The sequence below is a fragment of the Carassius auratus genome, chromosome 41 (assembly GCF_003368295.1).
Source record: "Carassius auratus strain Wakin chromosome 41, ASM336829v1, whole genome shotgun sequence".
Lineage (NCBI taxonomy): Eukaryota > Metazoa > Chordata > Actinopteri > Cypriniformes > Cyprinidae > Carassius > Carassius auratus.
The window spans coordinates 10,235,849-10,259,926 of record NC_039283.1 but is presented as its reverse complement, the minus strand read 5'-3'; the positions used below and the strand labels follow the sequence as shown (position 1 = coordinate 10,259,926).

General features: G+C 39.0%; 1 protein-coding gene across 1 annotated transcript in view; it reads left to right on the top strand.

Moving 5' to 3' along the window:
• LOC113060060 (plectin-like) overlaps positions 1–21,055 on the top strand; it is a 52,532-nt gene extending 31,477 nt beyond the window's left edge. Inside the window, exons 27-34 of the mRNA XM_026228868.1 lie at positions 3,566–3,922; positions 4,458–4,541; positions 4,626–4,730; positions 4,906–5,004; positions 9,025–12,378; positions 12,627–19,690; positions 19,988–20,092; positions 20,249–21,055. Of these exons, the coding sequence (XP_026084653.1) occupies positions 3,566–3,922; positions 4,458–4,541; positions 4,626–4,730; positions 4,906–5,004; positions 9,025–12,378; positions 12,627–18,743 (10,116 nt within the window). The 3' untranslated portion in view covers positions 18,744–19,690; positions 19,988–20,092; positions 20,249–21,055. The remainder of the gene's footprint in view (positions 1–3,565; positions 3,923–4,457; positions 4,542–4,625; positions 4,731–4,905; positions 5,005–9,024; positions 12,379–12,626; positions 19,691–19,987; positions 20,093–20,248) is intronic.
• The last annotated feature ends 3,023 nt before the right edge of the window (positions 21,056–24,078 follow it).

The window sequence follows — 24,078 nt, the reverse complement described above, 5'->3', positions numbered from 1 at the left end:
TAGGGTTCCTGAAGTTTTAAAGGTGTCATATGATGTTGCTAATAAAAAGAACATTATTTGGTGTAATGAAATGTGTTTGTGCGGTTTACGGTTAAAAAAGCACATTATTTTTCCTCTATGCCCTGAAACACATAGATTTTTACAAAGCTCATCGTTCTTTTTATGATACAAATCATTGCAAAGAAACTTTACAGAAAAGTTTGTTTCTACAATATTTAGTAGTAGCTTATCAGTGGTGACTGTCAGTTTATGTGCATATGACAGGAATTTTCTGAAAAATGAATACAAGACGTAGTCAAACAGACGATGAACACTATTAACAGCAATTTTTATATGATGCGATCACACTTGTAGCAATATTTGGTAGTTCTGTATGTTGTTTCAGGGTTAGCATCATCTGAGGTCCTCTGAGGGTCAGCATCATCTCTTCTCAGGTGTTCTGGATCCAGACTGGAGCTTGTGTAAATCCTATGTAAATCAGATCAGATACAACTGCAGTCACAAATTATGAGATTATTCTGCATTATTCGAATGCTTGGCGAAAGAGATGTGTTTTAATCTAGATTTAAACAGAGAGAGTGTGTCTGAACCCCGAACATTATCAGGAAGGCTATTCCAGAGTTTCTACCTCCTTTAGTGGACTTTGCTATCCTAGGAACGACCAAAAGTCCAGCGTTGATGGGTTGTAGCGTGGTAAAAAGCTAGTTAGGTACACAGGAGCTAAACCATTTAGGGGCTTATAGGTAAGTAATGATAATTTGTATCTGATAAGGAACTTAATAGGTAGCCAGTATAGAGACTGTAAAATTGGGGTAATATGATCATATTTTCTTGACCTGGTAAGGACTCTAGCTGCTGCATTTTGGACTACCTGTAGCTTGTTTATTGACGAAGCAGGACAACCAGCTAGAAGTGCATTACAATAGTCCAGTCTAGAGGTCATGAATGCATGTACTAGCTTTTCTGCATCAGAAACAGGTAACATGTTTCATAGCTTGGCAATGTTTCTAAGATGGAAGAATGCTGTTTTTATAACATGGGAAATATGGTTTTCAAAAGACAAGTTGCTATCTAATATAAGACCCAGATTTTTGACTGTAGAGGAAGTAACGGTACATCCGTCTAGTTGCAAACTGTAATCTACGAGATTCTGTGTACTGTTTTTTGGTCCAATAAGTAATATCTCTGTCTTATCCTGAAAATAGCAGAGGACCTAGGACAGATCCTTGAGGCACTCCATATTTTACTGGTGATAACTGAGACTCCCCATTTTAAATTAAATTAAATTAAATTTATGCATTTAGCAGACACTTTTATCCAAAGTGACTTACAGTGCATTGAGGCTATCAATTTTTATCTATCATGTGTTCCCGGGGAATAGAACCCCCAACCTTACACTTGATAGCGCAATGCTCTACAAATTGAGCAACAGGAACACTGAAAAATAAACAAAATTTAAATAAACAAAATGGTAGACCTAAAACATCTTGGAGCCTGCCCTTGAATACCTGTATAGTTTTGTAATCGATCTATGAGTATGTCATGATCTATGGTGTCGAACACAGCACTAAGATCAAGTAAAACTAGCAATGAGAAGCAGCCTTGATCTGACGCAAGATGTAATTTTAACAAATGCGGTTTCTGTGCAATGGTGGGGCCTGAAACCTGACTGTTCTGTATGAACTGTATGAAGTTCTTCATATAGATCTTTTTTTATTTTTGCAGGAAGGAGCCTAATTGAGCAGACATAACTTTGTCAAAAATGTTGGACATAAACAAAATATTTAAAATGGGTCTGTAATTTGTCAGTTCACTAGGATTTAGTTGTGGTTTCTTAATAAGAGGCTTGATAACCGCCAGCTTGAATGGTTTTGGGATGTGACCTAAAGATAACGACGAGTTAATAATATTAAGGAGCAGTTCTTCTGCTACAGGTAACAATTCTTTCAGTAATTTAGTTGGTACAGGATCTAATAAACATGTTGCTGGTTTAGATGCAGTGATAAGTTTATTTAGCTCTTCCTGTCCTATAGTTGTAAAGCACTGCAGTTTATATTTGGGTGCGATGCATGAAACTGAAGTGTTAGACGCTGTAGAATCTACATTTGTTATTGTATTTCTGATGTTATCTATTTTATCAGTGAAGAAATTCATAAAGTTATATCATGAAAAAGTCATAAAAATTCATAATCCGTTTCTGTCAGACGCGACCGATTCGAGAACCGAGGAGCTGATGATACTGCGCATGTGTTGTGTGATTCAGTGTGAAGCATAATGATGCACAGGGCGTCTGAACCGAACTGTTTTTTTTTTGGTGATTGATTCTGAACTGATTCTGTGCTAGTGTTGTGAACGCGGGTAAACCACAGGTTTGAATGAAGGGCCATCATCGCCAATGGCGTCATCACGTTGAGCGAACTATTTTCTTCAACCAGTTTATTGAATCGAACTGTCCGAAAGAACTACTGGTGATCCGAAAACCGATGCAACCGGTTCTTGACTCGAGAACGACTCGGTCGTTCATTCGTTATCTGGCTAGGCTTGGTGTTCATCTTCAGTTCTCTCTTCACAGCAGTTCAGTCAGTGTACTGTTTGAGTGCATGAATTACTCCGGGATATTGTTTATATTAACTCAGAGGGAGTGTCAGCCACATTAAAAAAGTTAACAGCTTAAGTCATTTGTGGATTAATGCTCATTGGAGACGCGAACCATTTCAAACGATTCAGTTCGATTTGGTGAACTGGTTCAAGAAGATCCGGTTACATCGAGTGATTCGTTCGCGAACCGGATATCACAAACTGCAGTGTTTTGAACTCACTCACAACAGACCCGGAAGAGGAGACAATGCTGAATAAAGTAGTTGTTTTTACTATTTTTGGACCAAAATGTATTCATGTATTCATGTATTCATGTCACATGGACTACTTTGATGATGTTTTTCTTACCTTTCTGGACATGGACAGTATACTGTACAAACAGTTTAAATGGAGGGACTGAGAGCTATCAGACTAAATCTAAAATATCTTAAACTGTGTTCCAAAGATGAACGGAGGTCTCACGGGTTTGGAACGACATGAGGTTGAGTTATTAATGACATAATTTTGATTATTGGGTGAACTAACCCTTTAAGGATTTTGTTATTTTACATGACTTTTCCAGCTTTAGAAATGTCTTCAGTATTTTAAGTATGTTCAAACCAAGCTTGGTAGACATGATAGATGGTAGATATGACTGGTTTCCCAGTCTGCCATTGGTCGGAAAAGCAGACTGTTCTGCCCCTTTATTTGTAATTGACTGATGTCATTGGTTGTGTCAGGTTGGCATGTGTCGACTGATTCTTAAACATAAATTATTATTTACACTTGCTTTTGCATATTAATTTAAAAAAAAGCATTTCAACATGGGAAAAACACCCTACGTCTTCAAGTATTTTTACTAAATGTTGGGATGTTTGATCACAGTTATTTTAATGAAAATCCTATATACCTGCTAGTGTACAGCATGTTTAATGTAGTTACATCAGATTTACCTTGGGATTAAGTCAGTTTATTCCTTTGTGTTCAGCGAATGCGTTCGGAGGCAGAAACCCAGCGGCCCGTGTTTGATGACATGGAGAGTGAGCTGGCCAAGGCCACGGCGGTCAGTCATCGCATGCTTCAGGTTCACTGCGAGCGGGATGCTGAGCTGGATCACTACCGGCAGCTCCTGGGCAGCCTCCAGGACCGCTGGCGCGCCATATTCGCTCAGATCGACCTGCGGAACCGCGAGCTTGAGCAGCTGGGCCGTCAGCTGGGCTACTACAGGGAGAGCTACGACTGGCTCATCCGCTGGATCGCAGACGCCAAACAGCGGCAGGAGAAGATCCAGGCCGTGCCTATAATCGACAGCAAGACGCTCAAAGAACAACTGGCACAGGAGAAGGTACTGAATGACACAATCTTTCTCCAGAGGGGTTTTCACACGGCGTTAATCCTTTGGTAATGGGTTGAGCAATACCTCATGCTTGTTTGAAGTTTGAAAATACAGTAGGTTATCAATAAAATGTCTATGAGGAGACTTTTTGATTGGTAACAACCAAAACCCACTTATGAGCTGCCCCACTTTACCATCATTTATCATTTAGCTTACTTAGATATCAATATCCTAGTAAAAATATAAATAACATTGACTGGAAACATCAAGTTATTAACTGCAGTGATGAACAGTGTTATTGCAGTAACTGTCAGAGACTTTGCATCTTGACATTTTTACAGATAGACAACCAGTTATTAAAAATGTGTGTAATACAGAACAAGCTCAATAAAAGATCTTGTGAGAAATGTTTTACATCTTGGAAAAATCGTTTCTGGAATATTAATTTACATGCATTAGTTCTCTGACATGCATTGCAATAAGAATTCTTTTGTTAACCCATTGCAAAGGTATAAGCATAATATGCTGACATATTCTTTTACAGAAACTGCTTGAAGAGATTGAGAAAAACAAAGATAAAGTTGATGAATGCCAGAAATATGCCAAAGCTTACATTGATACCATTAAGGTAAGAGAGAGTATATATATTCATTTATTTATTGTATGTACCTACAAGTTGTGGTTAGAGTACTACAATCTTTATTTCTTCCAGGACTATGAACTTCAGTTGGTTGCCTACAAAGCTCAGGTAGAACCTCTGACTTCTCCTTTGAAGAAAACCAAGATGGAGTCTGCCTCTGATAACGTCATTCAAGAGGTTAGAAAACGCTCACAGATCATTCACATTTATACATGTGCATTATTTGATTACTCATGTTTGCGCAGGTTACTATGGGTTTTATCATTTAAGTACACTCATGTTATCTTGTAAACATCTAACTGATAGAATTTCAATGATCATTTTTCAAAATGCTTTGTCTTTTTCATCATAGTATGTCACTCTGAGAACTCGCTATAGTGAGCTGATGACACTGACCAGTCAGTACATCAAGTTCATCACAGACACGCAGCGGCGCATCGAGGACGAAGAGGTGCGTGACATCAGGGGACCCTATACCAGACTAACCCAAAAACACACTAACATTAACCAACCCAACCAACCACTCTCTAGAAAAACAAAACATCTAGATATACTTAATGTATGGGTGACTCAAGATTTTTCTGTGTCAATTTGGACACAAATATATATTAATTCAGTAGTATTTTACTGCAAGCATTTCAGAAATGTGTAACAGGTCGAATAAATTTGCCCTGTCCTAATTATATCTTACTTAAACTATTTAACATAAAAAAATAAATTGTCTTTTAAAGGCAGTTTCATTATTTTATTTTATTTTATTTTATTTTATTTTATTTTAACACATTTATTGTTGGAAATAAATACAATAAAATAAAAACAGGATAGCTTGTAATTATTAATTTGCAGATACATATTTATTTTAAAAAGTGCCAGGCCACTGTTTCGTCAAACCTACTTTCTTTCAGTCTGTGTTCCTCTCACTTTATTTTGTAGTAAGTAACAAATATGCTTCGGGAAAATGTATCAGAGTAAAAGTATATATTTTTAATTAGGAAATATAGTGGAATAAAGTTTAAAGTTGATAGAAATATTAAAACAAGCGAAGTACTGTACATATTTTCTTAAAAAATATTTTGCAAAGTATTATTATCTTGTTACATTACACCACTGATATTTGCATGTCAGACAGTGTCTGATGTACACTAGGGAAAGCAAGTCATATAAGGCCTACTTTTCCTATATACTTTTCTCTTTTCTCACTACTGTATGTCTTTTAAACTCTAACCTTTCATTTCTTTGCTTCTCTTAACTGCTTGCCAGCGCTTTTGTCTTGATGATTGCTTGATCTTTTCTGAGATCTAAAGAGGTAAAACTTTTCATGACACTCTAGTAATTCTTTATCCATATTCCAGTATCCATTTTCATTAATATACTGCATTTCCTCCCATCAAGCTTATATGAGTAACACTTTCTAGTTAAATGTTATTCTACTTTGGTTCATTGTAGTTTTCTGATTCTCTTTGCTCATGATGCTAGATTGTTAATTTAATTGATTAATTGACTTAAATGTTCTTCACACTGCATAACTTAAAATACATAACTGAAATATAATGTGGTTGTAGTAGTTTTAATGCATTTATGTTGTTAAGATTCATGACTGTTAAGATTTAGATGAAACTTTATAGTATCATCTACATTTCCAATATAATAATATATTGTGTAAGTCTGAATAATCACATTTGAGAATCAGATTCTTACTGCCCTTTTTTTATAATTTAAGGTCATTTAAAATGTTATTTTCATACTAATGTTTCCTCTTTATCTGTGGATCTGGACCTGCTTGTCTGCCTGAATCATTGCTTTAACGCTTATAGCTTACTTTCCATTGCTAACTGGAGTTCTTGCTTGCACTATTGGTTTTTAGTTGTTCTGTTCTTCTCACACTTTTTTCAGGCCACCAAATCAAGTTCTAAAGATTTCTAAATCTTTAGAAAAGGAATGTTATTTATTTATTTATTTATTTATTTTAAAACACACTTAAAGGTGCCATGGAATGCATTGATAAAATCGTTTTTATTGTTCTCTGATGTCCCTATAGTGTGTATGTGACATTTTATCTCAAAATACCCCACAGATAAGTTTGTATAGCTTCTTGAAATTGGCACGTTTAGGGTATGAGCCAAAACACTCTGTTTATGTGTATGTCCCCTTTAAATGAAAATGAGCTGGTGCTCCCGCCTGTCCTCAAGCATTGGAAAGCCCGTGGTTGGGCTACTTTAACCCACTGGAGTCTAAGGGTAATTTTGGGGCCTGGAGAAGTTTTGTGCTTTTTCATTTTGTTATAAACATCTAAATGGCTAAAGTCTAATCTCACTGTAATCAGCACAACCTGGCCTATAATAATATGTGAGCAGCATGTATGTATATGATTATGTTTTTGAGAAAAAATAATGTTATGCATGGTTAGTGAAAAACTTGAATAAGGCCATTAACACATAAAGAACATTGGTTCCTGGGACTTTTGAGAACTGGAGCTTATAGCCTAGAATTGTTCTTTCTAATTTATGTGAAAACCATCGTGTTTACTCACTCACAGAAAACAATATATTGATTTAAATTTTCTAAGACACTTTTTGTTGGTAAAAGTCATATGCGAGTAGGTGTCACCTATCATGAATATCATTGTGATTAACATCTGAGAAGACAAAGGCTCGCATAATGAGCTGCATAATGATCCTTTCAGTCAGCTGTGTCACTGAGAGGGAGGAGTTACAAGAAAGAATGTGAGGACAAAATAAATGTATATAATTATATTTTTGTAGTTTATTTATAATATATTTAATTATCCCACAACATAATTTAATATCCACTTGCAAGTGCAGTTAAACAGTTTATTAGGAAAAATCAAAGCTTACTTTCAAACAAATTGTTTGCATCATTACTCCAGTCACACAATCCTTCAGAAATCCTTTTTACAATCAGATTTTCTACAAAAAATAAAAATAAAAAACCTTTACTGTTATATCATTATTATTATTATTAATGTTGAAAAGAGCTGAGAATATTTTTTTCAAGTTTGACGTTTGATTGCTTTCAGAAGCAATCTTTGCATAACTCCAGCAACTCTGAACTGCCCCTCGATTGTGAGGCAGTAGAGTCCAGTGGACATTTCCTTCGAAGGTAAAATGTAACCAACGTCTCCTCAGTGTTCTATGGAGACTCCTATGTTCGTTGGTGCATCCCACCACACAGCACTTTTAATGGCTCTTTGGCTCTGACATTGTATCTCCAGCAGCTACAGCAAGAGAACAGTAATGGCAGACCGCAGCTTGTCACTCAGGGCTGTGTAGATGTTAATAGGGCAGAGAGCATCACAAATGGGCGGAACTTTCACACATTATGTCGTCATAGTCTGGAACTGCTTGTGTAAAGAGACGGTTTATAATTTTTTGCAATAATAAAACACAGAGTGAGTGGATTTTTAACCATTATAGGCTACTTGTTTTCACAAAACTGTGTTCAAACACCTTATAAAAATGACTTGCATTCTATGGCACCTTTAAAGTTTGTATTAACTGTATTTTCATCCAGTCATCTAGTGTATAGCAAAAGCATATTGATTACATTCTATTTTGTTCAGCAGAATTTTTTAAATAATTTTGATTCAATGGAATGCTGTATATGGTTTACATAGAGCCACCGTCTGGTAGCTTCTCCCCCATGCATGTTGTGAGATATAGTGTTTTAAAGCAGTCTTGTGTCTCCATACATTAATCATATCATCTTACTTAATCCAAATGATTGCATATGATATGATGATTGACTGTTAATTTACCTTAACCCTGTTTGTCATGATTGCATCTAAACCTGTCTTTCATTGAGCTAAATAATAACCTTAACACTTAAAGACTTAGTTTACTTAAAAATGCAAACTTCTGTCATCATTTGCATTTCCTCATATTATTCCAAACCGCAAATGTGTTACTTGTCTCCATGGAACACAAAAGAGAAACATTTAATAATAAATGGGATCTGAAGTTTACAAGCTTCAAAAGTGATGAAACACACTAACAGTCATCCAACTTGTGCTGTCTTCCAAGATTTCTAAATATACAATAGCATAAAAAATTGTCACTATTCACTGAAAAAATACAACAGTAAATACATTTTCAGTGAATAGCAACTTGTTGATTTCCCCGCTCCTTCTGGCTTCAGAAGTCAGATAATGTGCACAAGTCATAAGTACTGCTATTTTGTTTGAAGAACAGAGGGTCATCTCAGAGGTATATCAAGATTTTGACATCTCTTGTTATTATTTACTATTATGTTAAAAAGAGTGGCCAATATATATCACCTTTTGTGTTCTATGGAAAAAAGTAAACCTATAATATTGTAGACAGTCAATACAAGTTTGGAATAAAAGTGAGTAAAAATGACAGACTTTTCATTTTTGGGTAAACTACTCCTTTAACACCCTGTCATGATTGATCTTAATCATACATTTCTTTACCATTTACCTCCACTAATACAGAAAGCTGCTGAGAAACTAAAAGCAGAAGAGAGGAAAAAAATTGCTGAGATGCAGGCAGAGTTAGAGAAACAGAAGCAGCTAGCTGAAGCTCATGCCAAGGCCATTGCCAAAGCGGAGAAAGAGGCACAGGAGCTCAAGCTCATGATGCAAGAGGAGGTTAGCAAGCGAGAGATTGTTGCTGTGGATGCTGAAAGGCAAAAACAGAACATCCAGCTGGAGCTTCACGAGCTCAAAAACATCTCTGAACAACAGATGAAATCAAAGAGCCAACAAGTGGAGGAGGCTTTACAAAGCCGGGTCAAGATAGAGGAAGAGATCCGCATCATAAGACTTCAACTAGAAACTACACTGAAACAAAAGTCCACTGCAGAGGATGAGCTGAGGCAGCTTAGAGACAAGGCTGCTGAGGCAGAGAGACTTCGTAAAGCTGCTCATGAAGAGGCTGAGAAACTTCGTAAACAGGTTAACGAGGAGACCCAGAAGAAGCGGATGGCGGAGGAAGAGTTAAAGCTGAAGTCTGAAGCAGAAAGAGAGGCTGCCAGGCAGAAGCAGAAAGCCCTGGATGACCTCGCGAAGCACAAGATGCAAGCAGAGGAGGCAGAAAGACACATGAAGCATGCTGAGATTGAGAAAGCCAGACAAATCAAGCTCGCTCAAGATGCAGCTCTGAAAAGTGCTGCTGCTGAGTTGCAGAGCAAGCGCATGTCCTATGTTGAAAAGACATCTAAACTTGAGGAGTCACTCCGAGAGAAACACGGGACTGTCGTTCAACTGCAGGAGGAGGCAGAACGCCTCAAGAAGCACCAGGAAGAGGCAGACAACGCAAGGGAGGAGGCTGAGAAAGAGCTTGAAAAGTGGAGGCAAAAAGCCAATGAAGCCCTTCGTCTAAGGCTCCAGGCAGAGGAAGAAGCCCACAAAAAGACTATTGCACAGGAAGAGGCTGAAAAACAGAAAGACGAGGCTGAGCGTGAGGCCAAAAAACGGGCCAAAGCTGAAGAGTCTGCCCTGAAACAGAAAGACATGGCTGAGCAAGAGCTAGAGCGGCAGAGGAAGCTGGCAGAGAGCACAGCGCAACAAAAACTCTCCGCAGAGCAGGAGCTGATCCGCTTGAGGGCTGATTTTGATCATGCTGAGCAACAGAGATCACTGCTCGACAATGAACTGTACCGTCTAAAGAATGAGATTAGTGCTGCAGAGCAGCAGCGGAAGCAGCTTGAAGATGAGCTTTCCAAAGTTAGAAGTGAAATGGACATACTTTTGCAGCTGAAGTCTAAAGCTGAGAAGGAGAGCATGTCCACCACTGAAAAGAGTAAACAACTCTTGGAGGCTGAAGCTGCTAAACTGAGGGATCTTGCAGATGAAGCAGCCAAGCTCCGTGCCATTGCTGAAGAGGCAAAGAGACAGAGACAGGTTGCTGAGGAAGAAGCAGCGAGACAGAGAGCAGAAGCTGAAAGAATTCTCAAAGAGAAACTTGCTGCCATTAATGAGGCCACTCGCTTGAAAACTGAAGCAGAGATTGCTCTAAAAGAAAAAGAGGCCGAAAATGAACGCCTGAGAAGGCAAGCTGAGGATGAGGCTTACCAGAGAAAGGCTCTTGAAGATCAGGCAAGCCAGCACAAGCAAGACATTCATCAGAAGATCGAACAGCTCAAGAAGTCCTCTGAAATGGAATTAGATAGACAGAAAACAATTGTGGATGACACTCTTAAACAGAAAAGAGTAGTTGAAGAGGAGATTCGTATCTTGAAAGTTAACTTTGAGAAGGCTTCATCTGGCAAGCTTGATTTGGAGCTTGAACTAAATAAACTGAAGAATATTGCAGAGGAAACACAACAAAGCAAACTGCGAGCTGAGGAGGAAGCTGAGAAGTTGCGCAAGGTGGCCCTTCACGAAGAAAACAGAAGAAGGGAGGCTGAAGAAAAACTGAAAAAGATTACTGCCGCAGAGCAGGAAGCAGCTCGACAGCGCCAGGCTGCTCAAGAAGAGGTTGAGCGTCTCAAAAAGAAAGCTGATGAGGCCAGAAAGCAAAAAGAAGATGCTGATAAAGAAGCTGAGAGGCAAATACTTGCTGCCAGAGAAGCTGCTGAGAAAGCAATTACAGCTGAACATCAAGTCCACAGTGTTCTAGTTCAGCAGAAAGAGGACAGCCTGGTACAGAAAAGGCTCAAGGAGGAGTTTGAGAAAGCCAAAAAGCTTGCCCAAGAAGCAGAAAAGGCCAAAGAAAAGGCAGAGAAAGAGGCTGCTCTCCTCCGCCAACAAGCAGAAGAAGCAGACCGTCAGCGTCAGGCTGCCGAGGTTGAGGCTGCCAATCAGGCCAAAGCCCAAGAAGATGCTGAGAGGCTCAGAAAAGAGGCAGAGCTAGAGGCAGAAAAGCGAGCCCAGGCAGAGGCAGTAGCATTGAAACAAAAACAGCTAGCTGATGAGGAGATGGCTAGGCAGAAGACACTTGCAGAGCAGACACTTAAGCAGAAATCTCAGGTTGAGCAAGAGCTTGCCAAAGTGAAACTGCGACTGGATGAGACAGACAAACAGAAGACTCTCCTGGATGAGGAGCTTCATCGCCTGAAGGACGAAGTCAGCGATGCTGTTAAACAGAAAGCCCAGGTAGAGGAGGAACTGTTCAAAGTCAAGATTCAAATGGAGGAGCTCATCAAACTCAAGCTCAGAATTGAAGAGGAGAACCAACGTCTCATCCAGAGGGACAAAGATAATACTCAAAAATTCTTGGCCGAGGAGGCTGAGAACATGAAAAAACTTGCTGAGGAGGCTGCCAGGCTCAGCATTGAGACCCAGGAGGCTGCTCGCATGAGACATATTGCAGAGACTGACCTTGCCGAGCAAAGAGCACTTGCTGAAAAGATGCTAAAAGAAAAGATGCAAGCCATTCAGGAGGCCTCTAAACTTAGAGCAGAGGCAGAAATGCTACAGAGACAGAAAGACCTTGCTCAAGAGCAAGCTCAAAAGTTGCTTGAAGACAAACAACTGATGCAGCAACGGCTTGAAGAGGAAACTGAGGTCTTCCAAAAATCATTGGAGGCTGAGCGCAGAAGACAGTTGGAGATAACAGCTGAGGCAGAGAAACTTAGACTTCAGGTGTCCCAGCTCAGTGATGCCCAGTCTAGAGCTGAGGAGGAAGCCAAGAAATTTAAGAAGCAGGCAGATGTAATTAGCGCCCGACTTCATGAGACAGAGCTTGCCACCAAAGAGAAAAATGTATTTGTTGAAACATTGGAAATACAGAGATTGAAGAGTGACAAAGAAGCAGATGACTTGCGCAGAGCTATTGCTGATCTTGAGAAGGAGAAGGAAAAATTGAAAAAAGAGGCTGAAGAGTTACAGAAAAAGTCCAAAGAGGTATTGTGTAAAAGATGGCATAAATCGCTGCTTATGCCATTGTTAACCCTATCTCCAAAAACTAACATTGCTTTAATACAGTTATTTTTTTCTTTTTCTTTTTTTTGTTAAGAATTTTCCAATCTTGAATTATATTCTCTAATCATTTCTGATTAATCTTTAAATGGATATTTACATAATTGAAAATTATTTGTTTGAATGTTTTTAGCATTGTTTTAACTTTGTTCATCGTCTCTTTTCTTTTACAGATGGTGAATGCTCAGCAAGAACAAATTAAACAGGAGAAAACTATTCTGCAGCAGACATTTATGTCAGAAAAGGAGATGCTGTTGAAGAAGGAAAAACTAATTGAGGATGAAAAGAAGAGGTTGGAGAACCAATTTGAAGAAGAGGTCAAAAAGTCAAAAGCCCTTAAAGATGAGCAGGAACGTCAAAGAAAACAAATGGAGGATGAAAAGATTAAACTAAAGGCCACAATGGATGCTGCTCTGATAAAACAGAAAGAGGCTGAAGAAGAGATGCTTAACAAGCAGAAAGAAATGCATGAACTTGAGAGGAAGAGGCTTGAACAAGAAAGGATTCTTGCTGAGGAAAACCAGAAACTGCGTGAGAAACTTCAACAGCTGGAAGTTGCTCAAAAAATCACCCAGGAGATTCACATTCACACTAAAAGCCAAAACGTCCTCAATGGTCAAAGTATTTCTGATCAAGTTGACAGCACACACAGTTTCTCTCCCTTATCATTTGATGGCATTCGTGAGAAGGTGCCTGCAAGTAGACTTTTTGAAATAGGTATTTTAAGCAAAATTGATTATGATAAGCTTCAGAATGGTGAAACCACAGTCGAAGAACTCAGCCAGACAGACAAACTTAAAACAGTTCTTGAGGGCAAGAACTGTATCAGTGGCCTGCTTGTTCATCCAAATCAAAAAATGCCCATCTATCAAGCCATCAAGGAGAAGAAGATTGCTCCTGGGACAGGGCTTGTGCTGTTGGAGGCACAGGCTGCTTCTGGATACATAATAGACCCAGTTAAAAACAAGAAACTCTCTGTCAATGAGGCAGTTAAAGAGGGTCTAATTGGACCTGAACTTCACAACAAGATGCTGTCTGCAGAGAGAGCTGTCACTGGCTACAAGGATCCATACACAGAGGCAAAGATCTCCCTCTTTGAAGCTATGAAGAAGGGTCTCATTGGGGAGGATCATGCCATCAGGTTGCTTGAGGCTCAGATAGCAACAGGTGGCATTATTGATCCAGTAAATAGTCATCGTGTGCCAAATGAAACAGCCTATAAGCAGGGTCAGTTTGATGTGGCCACCAGTAAAATCCTACAAAATCCAACAGATGATGTCAAGGGATTCTATGACCCAAACACCCAAGAAAATATGACGTACCAGCAACTAATAGAAAGGTGTGTCACTGATCCAGAAACAGGGCTCCTTCTTTTGCCCATTTCTGAGGAGGCTGCTCTAAATGCCAGGGTATTCACAGATGAGGAAACAAGAGATGTGTTTGACAAGACAACAGTGTCTGTGCCATTTGGCCGTTTTAAAGGAAGGACTGTGACCATCTGGGAGATTATAAACTCTGAGTACTTCTCTGATGACCAGAAAAAAGATCTTATCCGCCAGTACAAAACTGGAAAAATTACAGTTGAAAAGATCATCAAAATTGTTCTAACTGTGGCAGAGGAAAAAGAGAAAAAGAATGAACTTGCCTTTGATGGCCTGAGAGCACCTGTACCTGCTACAAAACTTCTTGAATCAAAAATCATTGACAAAGACCTCTATAATAAGTTGCAGAAAGGACAACTGCTTGTAAAAGATGTGTCTGAAATGGAGAATGTGCGCATTGCCTTGAAAGGCACTAAATGCATTGCTGGCGTAATTATTAACTCAACCAAGCAAACAATGTCCTTTTATGATGCTATGAAAAGAGACATGATGAGACCTGGGCCTGCTCTTAATCTCTTGGAAGCACAAGCTGCCACAGGATATATCATAGATCCTGCTAAAAACCAACAACTCACAGTAGATGAGGCTGTCAAAGCAGGGGTTGTCGGTCCAGAACTTCATGAAAAACTACTGTCTGCAGAGAGAGCTGTCACAGGCTATAAAGATCCTTACACTGGAAAAACAATTTCTCTGTTTGAGGCTATGAATAAAGACTTGATCATGAAGGAACAGGGAATTCGACTGCTTGATGCACAACTAGCAACCGGAGGCATCATTGATCCTGTTCAAAGTCACCGCATTCCACATGACATTGCCTGCTTGAAGGGCTGCTGTGATGATGCAACTCACAAGTTTTTGACCAGCCCAAGTGATGAAGTTAAGGGATACTTTGACCCAAACACTCAGGAATATCTCACTTATCCACAGCTTTATAAACGATGTGTGACTGACAAAAAGACTGGCCTTCAGCTTCTGCCTTTGTCTGAACAAGCCATCAATGCCAAAGAGGAGATGAAGTACACTGATGCCCAGACCAAAGACGCAATGGCCCAGGCAGCTGTTGAAGTTCACAGTGGACCTTTCAAAGGGAGAAAAGTTACCTTATGGGAGCTCATTAACTCTGACTACATCACTGAAGAGCAAAGGCTTGACCTAATAAGGCAATATAGATCTGGGAAAATGACAATTGAGAAGATTATAAAGATTTCAATTGAAATTGTTACTAAGAAAGATGCCAAGAAACAAGAAGAGGGCTGCTTTAAAGGACTTAGGGCACCAGTTCCAGCCAAGTCACTATTTGATTCCAAAATCATTGACAAGGTTACCTATGATTTGCTGGAACAAGGTAAAAAGTCTCCAAAAGAGGTCAGCATAAACAATTCAGTCAACAAGTATCTCCAAGGCTCTGAGAGCATTGCTGGAGTTTACCTTGAGCCCACAAAAGAGAAAGTTAGCATCTACGAAGCAATGAAAAAGAAATTCCTCAGACAGAGCACTGGCATTGCTTTGCTTGAAGCTCAAGCTGCCACAGGATTTATTGTGGATCCATCAAGAAATGAATGTCTCACTGTGGATGATGCTGTTAAAGCAGGTATTGTTGGCCCAGAGCTTCATGAGAAACTTCTCTCTGCTGAAAAAGCTGTCACTGGATATAAAGACCCATTCACAGGCAATAAGATCTCCGTATATCAAGCCATGGAGAAAGACCTTATCCCAAAAGAACATGCCATGCCACTCTTGGAGGCCCAGCTGGCATCTGGTGGAATTATTGATCCAGTAAACAGCCATCGTATTCCTGTTGAGACTGCAATCCAGCGTGGATATTTTACCAAACATCTGGCCAGCAGTATTGCTGAAAGCAAGCACTTCTCAGACCCTGCATCTGATGAAAGCATATCATACAAACAGTTGAAAGACAAGTGCATGGCCGATCCTGATACAGGCTTAAATCTACTAAAGCTCTCCAAACCACAGGCCCCAACGGTTGTGGAGAAGACGTACCTTTACAGTGAAGAACAAACCCAGAGTGATCTATCTAATACACAGATTGATATACCCATTGAAGGTCAGGGCTCTATGTCTCTCTGGGATGTCATGAATTCAAATTTACTACCTGGAGATCAGAGGGATCGGCTTCTAGAAGAATATCGCTCTGGCAATTTAACAAAGGAACGAATGATAATCATTATAATTGAGATTCTGGAGCAGAAGGAGATCATTAAAGGGGGGAGCACCCAGACTGGCAGCACAAGAAGACGTCAAATAACTATTGAAGATCTGTACAATGCCCGCATTATTGACCTTGAGACCTACAACCTGTTGAAGAAAGAGAATAAGACTATGCGTGATGTCATGGAGATGCAAAGTGTTAAGCAGTATTTGTATGGAACTGGAAGTGTTGCTGGTGTGGTAACTGATTCAAAATCCAAGATCAGCATTTATCAAGCGATGAAAAGAGAGCTGATGAAGCCAGACATTGCAATTGCCCTCTTGGAGGCTCAAGCAGCCACTGGATTCATTATCGATCCCATCAGGAATGAAATGCTCACTGTAGATGAAGCAGTGCGCAAAGGTGTGGTGGGCCCAGAACTTCATGATAAGCTCCTGTCTGCAGAGAGAGCAGTCACTGGCTATAAGGATCCATATAGTGGAAAGGTTGTCTCCCTCTTCCAAGCAATGAAAAAGGACCTTGTCCTAGAGGACTATGCCCTAAGGCTTCTTGAAGCTCAGACAGCAACAGGTGGTATCATTGATCCAGAATATAACTTCCACTTGCCAACGGAGATTGCCATACAACGTGGATATATTAACAAAGAGACAAATGAAAAGCTCTCAGATGAGGTTAAAGGATATGTTGACCCATTGAATGATGAAAAAGTTTCATATTCTCAGCTTCTGAAAAGATGCAAGTTAGACAAGGATGGTTTATATCTGTTTTCTCTAAGAGACAAAAGTCTGGTCTTCAAAGGTCTCAGAAAAGAAATTACAATAGAAGAGTTATTCCGCTCAAAAATCATTGATGAACAAACAGTCAGAAAACTTAATGAGGGACTACTAACAGTGGAGGAGGTGAGCAATAGCTTGCGAAAATATATTGAGGGCTCAAGCTGTATTGCTGGTGTGTTTGTGGAGTCTACTAAAGACCGTCTATCTATCTACCAAGCCATGAAAAAGAATATGATCAGGCCAGGCACTGCTTTCGAGCTGCTGGAAGCTCAAGCAGCCACGGGTTATATCATTGACCCTATCAAGAACCTCAAGTTAACTGTAAATGAAGCAGTCAAGATGGGAATCGTCGGCCCAGAGTTCAAAGACAAGCTACTGTCTGCCGAGAGAGCTGTGACTGGCTATAGAGATCCTTATACAGGCAAAATGATCTCACTGTTCCAGGCAATGAAAAAGGGCCTGATTTTGAGAGACCATGGAATCCGTCTTCTTGAAGCCCAGATTGCTACTGGAGGAATCATTGACCCAGAGCAGAGTCACCGATTGCCGGTTGAAGTGGCCTACAACCGAGGCTTTTTTGATGAGGAGATGAACGAGATCCTCAGTGACCCATCAGATGACACCAAGGGCTTCTTTGACCCAAACACAGAGGAGAATCTTACCTACCTGCAACTGATGGAAAAGTGTTTAGAGGACCCAGACACAGGTCTTGTGCTCTTGGTTCTTAAAGAAAAGAAACGCGAGACAAAGGCTTCGTCCAAATCCTCAGTTCGCAAACGCAGAGTCGTCATTGTGGATCCAGACTCAGGCAAAGAAATGTCTGTGTATGAAGCCTATCGCAAAGGGCTAATTGACCATCAGACTTACATTGAACTTTCGGAGCAAGAGTGTGAATGGGAAGAAATCACAATGACATCATCAGAAGGGGTAGAGAAGTCTATACTCATTGACCGGAGATCAGGTCGACAGTATGACATTGATGATGCTATTGCAAGAGGCCTTATTGACCAGAGTGCAATTGAGCAGTACCGCTCCGGCACCCTTTCCATCACAGAATTTGCTGATATGTTATCTGGAAACATGAGTGGCTTTCGTTCCCGATCATCTTCCATTGGATCCACCTCCTCTTATCCAATGAGCCCTATACCTTCCATCAAAACACCTGCAACTGTATGGAATGATCCAACTGAGGAGACTGGTCCTGTGGCTGGAATCCTTGATACAGATAGCCTTGAAAAAGTTTCCATCACTGAAGCCATGCGTAGGAACTTAGTGGATTCTATAACTGGTCAGAGACTGTTGGAGGCTCAGGCTTGCACTGGTGGCATAATAGACCCATCTACTGGAGAGAAATTATCAGTTGCCGAAGCGACCGAGAAGGGTCTTATAGACAAAATAATGATTGACAGACTCAACTTAGCCCAAAAAGCTTTCCATGGATTTGAGGATCCTCGCACTAAAGTCAGAATGTCTGCTGCTCAGGCTCTCAAGAAAGGCTGGCTCTACTATGAGGCAGGGCAACGTTTCCTGGAAGTGCAGTATCTCACCGGTGGCCTTATTGAGGCAGAGGTTGAGGGACGAATCTCCCTAGAGGAGGCAATCAGGAAAGGTTCTATTGATGTCCGTACAGCACAAAAGCTCAGAGATGTGAGTGCTTACTCTAAATATCTTACGTGTCCCAAAACCAAACTGAAGATCTCTTACAAAGATGCCATGGATAGAAGCATGGTTGAAGAGGGATCTGGCCTTAGGCTTCTGGAAGCTTCATCAACATCCAGTAAAGGTCTCTACAGTCCCTACAATGTCAGTGGTTCTGCATCTGCTTCTGGTTCACGGTCTGGATCCAGGACAGGCTCTAGGTCAGGTTCAAGAAGAGGGAGCATTGATGCTACTGGCTCTGGATTCACCATGAACTTCTCCTCATCCTCATATACTTCCTCTGGTTACAGCCGCAGATTTTAAAGCCGGACCTCCCAATAAACCTAAAACATGGTCCTGCAGCTTTCATATGAGTGCTGACTCTGTCACTACACTTACATAATACACAGATATTAATTAGAGAAAATATTAATCGCTTTATTCATCTTTGCATGTGTTTGGTATAGGAAAATGCATTCCAAAAACTACCAGTATATTTTTGTCTGATTATGGTTAAATTCCCATTTTATGTATTTTGGATGCTTAATAGCTATTTCCTGGTTAATCAAGTTGTCTATTTTTGGTTTATTTCAGTTCATACAGTTATTCTTTCTATTCGTATTTCTTTTCTTATTTTATACTTAGTACAGCATCTAAATAATAATAATTATTATTATTTTAATCAAACTTATTAGACTGTATTTAATATCACTTATTATTGCTTTTTTATGTGCTATTTTAGGAAATTCTTTTTATACTTGGGTTCATTTCAGGATAATGTACCAGAAAATATACCAGGTTTTACAAAAAAAAAATAATTTGATTAACAAAGCGTGTGATTATGTTACATATTTGTATAGATTTGATAGATGGATATATTAGAGGCTGCTAGCCATCCTAGCAAATAAAAGTTGCAGCTTGTTTCACAGAATGTAAAACAACACTACACCTTTACATAAACATACATAAACATTAAAGGAGGAGCAAGCACTTTGTCCAACAAGCCAGTTTTACTGTCCCCTGAAACTGGATGTTTTTTGTTTGTTTGTTTGTTTTTTATTATGAAAGTCCATTTTTCATTTACTGGATCCAGTCCCTCCGTAAAATCTTTCTTTAAAACTCCTGACTTCCCCATAAAGAAGTCCCCAAGGCCCAGTTTTACTGTCAGTGCTCCACTGATGTGATATCCAATGAAGATTTCAGATGGCTCAGGTGTCTGATCCATTCCTCACTCATAACATCTGGACAGATCTGGATGAAATGTAGTACTTGTAAGTTGAACTAAATTTACATTTATTGCTGCTGTTTCCTAATGACCACACTGATTTTACTTTTCAAAATTCTTTGTATTGTTTTAACACCTATTTTAATCAGTTCTACAATTGTGCTTTCAAAAACCGCTGCTGTAGAAGAAGTTTGTGCAATCCTGAGAAGCTTATTTTTTATTAAGTTTAATGGCATACTATATGTCTGCTTTTTCTAAAGGATTTTTTGACAGCATTAAGCCATATAATAGTTCTTGTCATTTATACTGTGGGTTTTGTCTTTGTTTTCTCTCTCTCTCACAGAGATCATCAAATACAAAATACAGACAACTTGATGATTCCACAAATTTGGTCTTGGATTGTGAGATAAATGATGCCCATCAGCAGCCCACATCCTTAAATATTCAGGTATTTATTAAAAATTCATCACCTCTCTATGATTTTGTATTGTATGTACCTACTGTATGTTTGATACCAAGTATATTTTTGTTTCCCTTCATGCACTGTTTTGTTTTCCTTTTATTATTTTGTTGCTTCATATTATATTTTTAATGTTGTTTTTAGAGCCTCACTGAGGGTTTCCTCCTACCTTTGCATCTGCCATTTGCATGAAGACACTAGAGGCTAGGGCTACCTTGAAGTTTGCCTTGGAAATCATATCAAGAACTGACACTTTAGTGGACTGCTCCTGTTTTCATCAGCTGGGAGCTGGACTTTGGAGTTTACACAAAATAATTCAAAACAACAATAGAATTGGATCCATTAAATTTATCTTAATGTAGAATCTCTGAGTTCTACTGCCTACATGGTTTCTAGCCCCAACATGAGTTTTAAAATAAAACATTTAATGCATTTTGCAAATCCTTGTATTCCATTACACATTTACATAATAGAAATAAATGCAGATTACATCTTTAACTGAATGTATTTTGGCTCATTTAGTGTACGACAACTTCATTTTTCATTTTTACATTGCCTGTGCCAAAAAAAAAAAAAAAAAAGAAAGAAAAAAAACATGTTTTGGTCATTTGTTGCCTCCCATGTATTTCTTTGCTTGTTTTTATATTAATTGAACTGTTGTGTCTTTTGAAACTACTTGACTTTTTTTCTTTTCTTTTCTCTTCTTATTTTATTTTGATTTTTTTTATGTTTATGTAAAATATTTTTTTTGCATGTTTTACTAACTCGCTTTAAAGTGTTCTAAAAAGATGAAGAATAGATTTTTGAATTTTCACCATGATTTTATGAGTAAAAGATGTATGAAATACTACTGTAACTGGTGGAAGAACTTTTCCCTTAGTAGAGACTGGTAATAAAGAGTTAATAACACTATACACTGTAAGTGTAAATAAATTTATTTTGGAAAGATCAGTTCCAGACTTCGTACAGTTTGTGTTTTAACTTTTATCCTGTGCTTAATCTAGTTGATCATTCATATCACCCGGCCATTCCAATAAACAGTAAATACACACATTTTTAGCAGTCATGTATCAGAATACTGTTACAAAGTGAGAAGTTAGAAACCAAAGGTGAGCAATCACCAGACTACTTAAACATACAGATAGGAAGTATGATGGTGTCGGTTAGAGAAACGGATGCTGTCCTCTGGTGGCAGGGAAGTTGATTGACAGGCTCAGATGACACTATGTTACATCTGTAGGCTGAAAGACAGAACCCAGAGGGAGACACATTTATGGATGGCCTGTCTTTGTGTCATTACACTGCCGACAGCCTCTCTGCTCCTCCTGCATTAACTGTGCCCATGCCGTGCCTTTCTCCGCATGATGGCAGCGCTACGGTATGTCTTCACTTCAGCAGAGAGATGGAATTACATACAAAAACTAATAAGCTAGATGAAAATATTTCAATAAATGTGTGTTTGGTTGGTGTCCCTCTGTTTCAGGAAGCACCTGCACAGAAAAGAAGACAGTATGGGTAAACCAACCATAAACTGTCCATTTTGCATTTTAATTTAATAATAAAGCCCATATATATAATAATAATAATAATTAAATTCCACAAATGTAATGCATTCAGAATATACAGTAGGTCATGTCTGAGCTTACATCTAACAGTGTTTATAGCTATATTAAACATTTGGACATGTCTACTCATCCTGTATGATTATTTTGTACATTTGCGAGTAACAGTAAAATGAACAAAAGTATAATTCTGATGTAGTGACCAGAACAGGTGTCTCCAGTGAACACTAAACCGTATATTTGATACACATACAGTATTTTGAGCGTCTGTCTTCTTCCAGCTCTGCTCGCTGCACTTAGTGAGGTGTGAATGTGTTCTTGTGCTGTTGCTAGGATGGATTCAGAGGAGTGGAGTCAGTGGCAGAGTGAGTTCAGAGGTCAGATCAGGGCTCTGCGACACTGGCTGAAGACCATGGAGAAGAGACTCCCTCCAGCGGATCCTGCTGTGAGTCTCTCACAGACACTGGCCCAAGTCTGACGACACTCCTAAAACACTCCCTTTTAAAATGTAATATCACTTAATACAAAAATTCAGCCGATTCGCAAAAAAAAAAAAAGCCTGATGTTACCTAATTTGATGATGCGGAGTCCAAAAATATCAGTAAAAACTTACTAGCACATACAGTTTCTGCAAAGGGTAAAAAAGGGAAAAGGGAAATCCAGCTTAAAAATAGTGTCTTCAGATTCATTCATAGATGTGAAAATGAGCTGAGAATTAAACAGATAGGCTCAGAGCCAATTATCTGGCTCAGAGATGGACAGAAATCATGTCTTTGAGACAGATTTTTCCACTGATAAATAATCATTAAGACTTATTCACCTTACAAAATCTTGTTAAAAGCAAAACTGCTGTGCAGTGCATCATTTTTTGTTACAAACTGTGACATACTTTAACAAAACTGGCAGTATTTTAGGGAATCAGCAACCTAAAATTAGTAAGAAACAACTACTAGATAGTCTTCAGTAAATGTTTTCTCTTTTAGACCTCTGGGTCCCTCTTCACACCTTCATAGCCATTTTTTCATTTTCTTCTGTTACTCGTTATACAACAGCTTTTTATCTGAATATTGAATAAGCTCAAGTTTCTTTTGTGCCGTTATTGAGACAGCCTTTGACCGTCTCCACCCAGGCTTTCCATCCTTTTGTCTTGTGATGAAGCATCACGTCTCATTTCTCATGACATCATACTGTAAGGAGATGAAGATAAAGGTTTGGAGACAAATGGAAAGACATTTATGCCATGTGGCTCATGTCTTCAGATTGAAGACTAATGATCCTAAAAGTAAGAAGTTGACTGTATGTTGTGTTTGATTTTGTTTGTATTTTTTTTTCTTTAAGTATGAAATATTCTTATAACATGACCACCTGGATAAAAATAGATGAAAAAGAAAAAAATCTCGAGGACATCCGGAATATGCAGGCCTCTTTGGTGTGGGGTAATTGTGTGGGCAGGGGCCTTTTTTGATGAGAAAAGGGCTGATCAAAGGCGGTGATGTGAGGCTTGTAACACACTGACTGTCCCCATGGTGATGGGATAAGCATCCCTATCAAATATGCTCAGAGAATATGCTTGAGCTCCAGCCATAAATCCCCAGCCCTGGACCCGTCCTGCGAGAGGGGAGCGAGGTGCAGCTCCTCAGAGGAGAGCTCTTTTGTGTTGAGGCTGCTGGAGGAGAGCGGGGTGCAGGTTTGTGTGGGGCCCCGCACACACATGAGAGAACACTCTGAAAGCACATTAGACTCTGATGAGACGCTGACGGACCGGAGAAAACACACCATCTTACAGTGGACCTTCTCTTATCTGTCCACAATGCCAATGTTGTAACACTCCTCTGTGTTTCATCTCTTCACTGTCTCTCTCTCACAACAGTATTTGAGCCGTCCACTGCCAGTCTTGGACTAGTTTTGCTCTACAAAGAAACATATGGAGGCTTATTTCTGCCAAAGGATTAAAAATAAATAAATAAAGTAATAGTAAATCTCAAAATTGTGAGAAATAAACTCAGAATTCAGAATTATGAGAAAAAGTCACACCTGTTTGTTTCCACCAAGGAATAAAAAAAAAAAGTAAACTTTTTTCAACTCTGAATTGAAAAAAAAAAAAGTCAGGATTGCAGGAAATCTGAATTATTTTATAAAAGTTGAAATTATGTTTAAAAAAATGTTTTTGAAAACCTGCAGTATGGAAGCCTGTTTCTACAACTGAATAATAAAAAAATAAAATAAAATGGTAATTGGGACTTATTTCACAATTCTGACAATTTTTTTCTCACAGTTGCGAGATTGTATCTCACATATGTGACTTTTTTCTTAGAACTGCGTGATATAATCGTGAGTTTATATCTTACAATTCAGACTTTTTTTCTCAGAACTGCACAACATTTGACAAGCAGTTGTGAGATATTAAAAAGT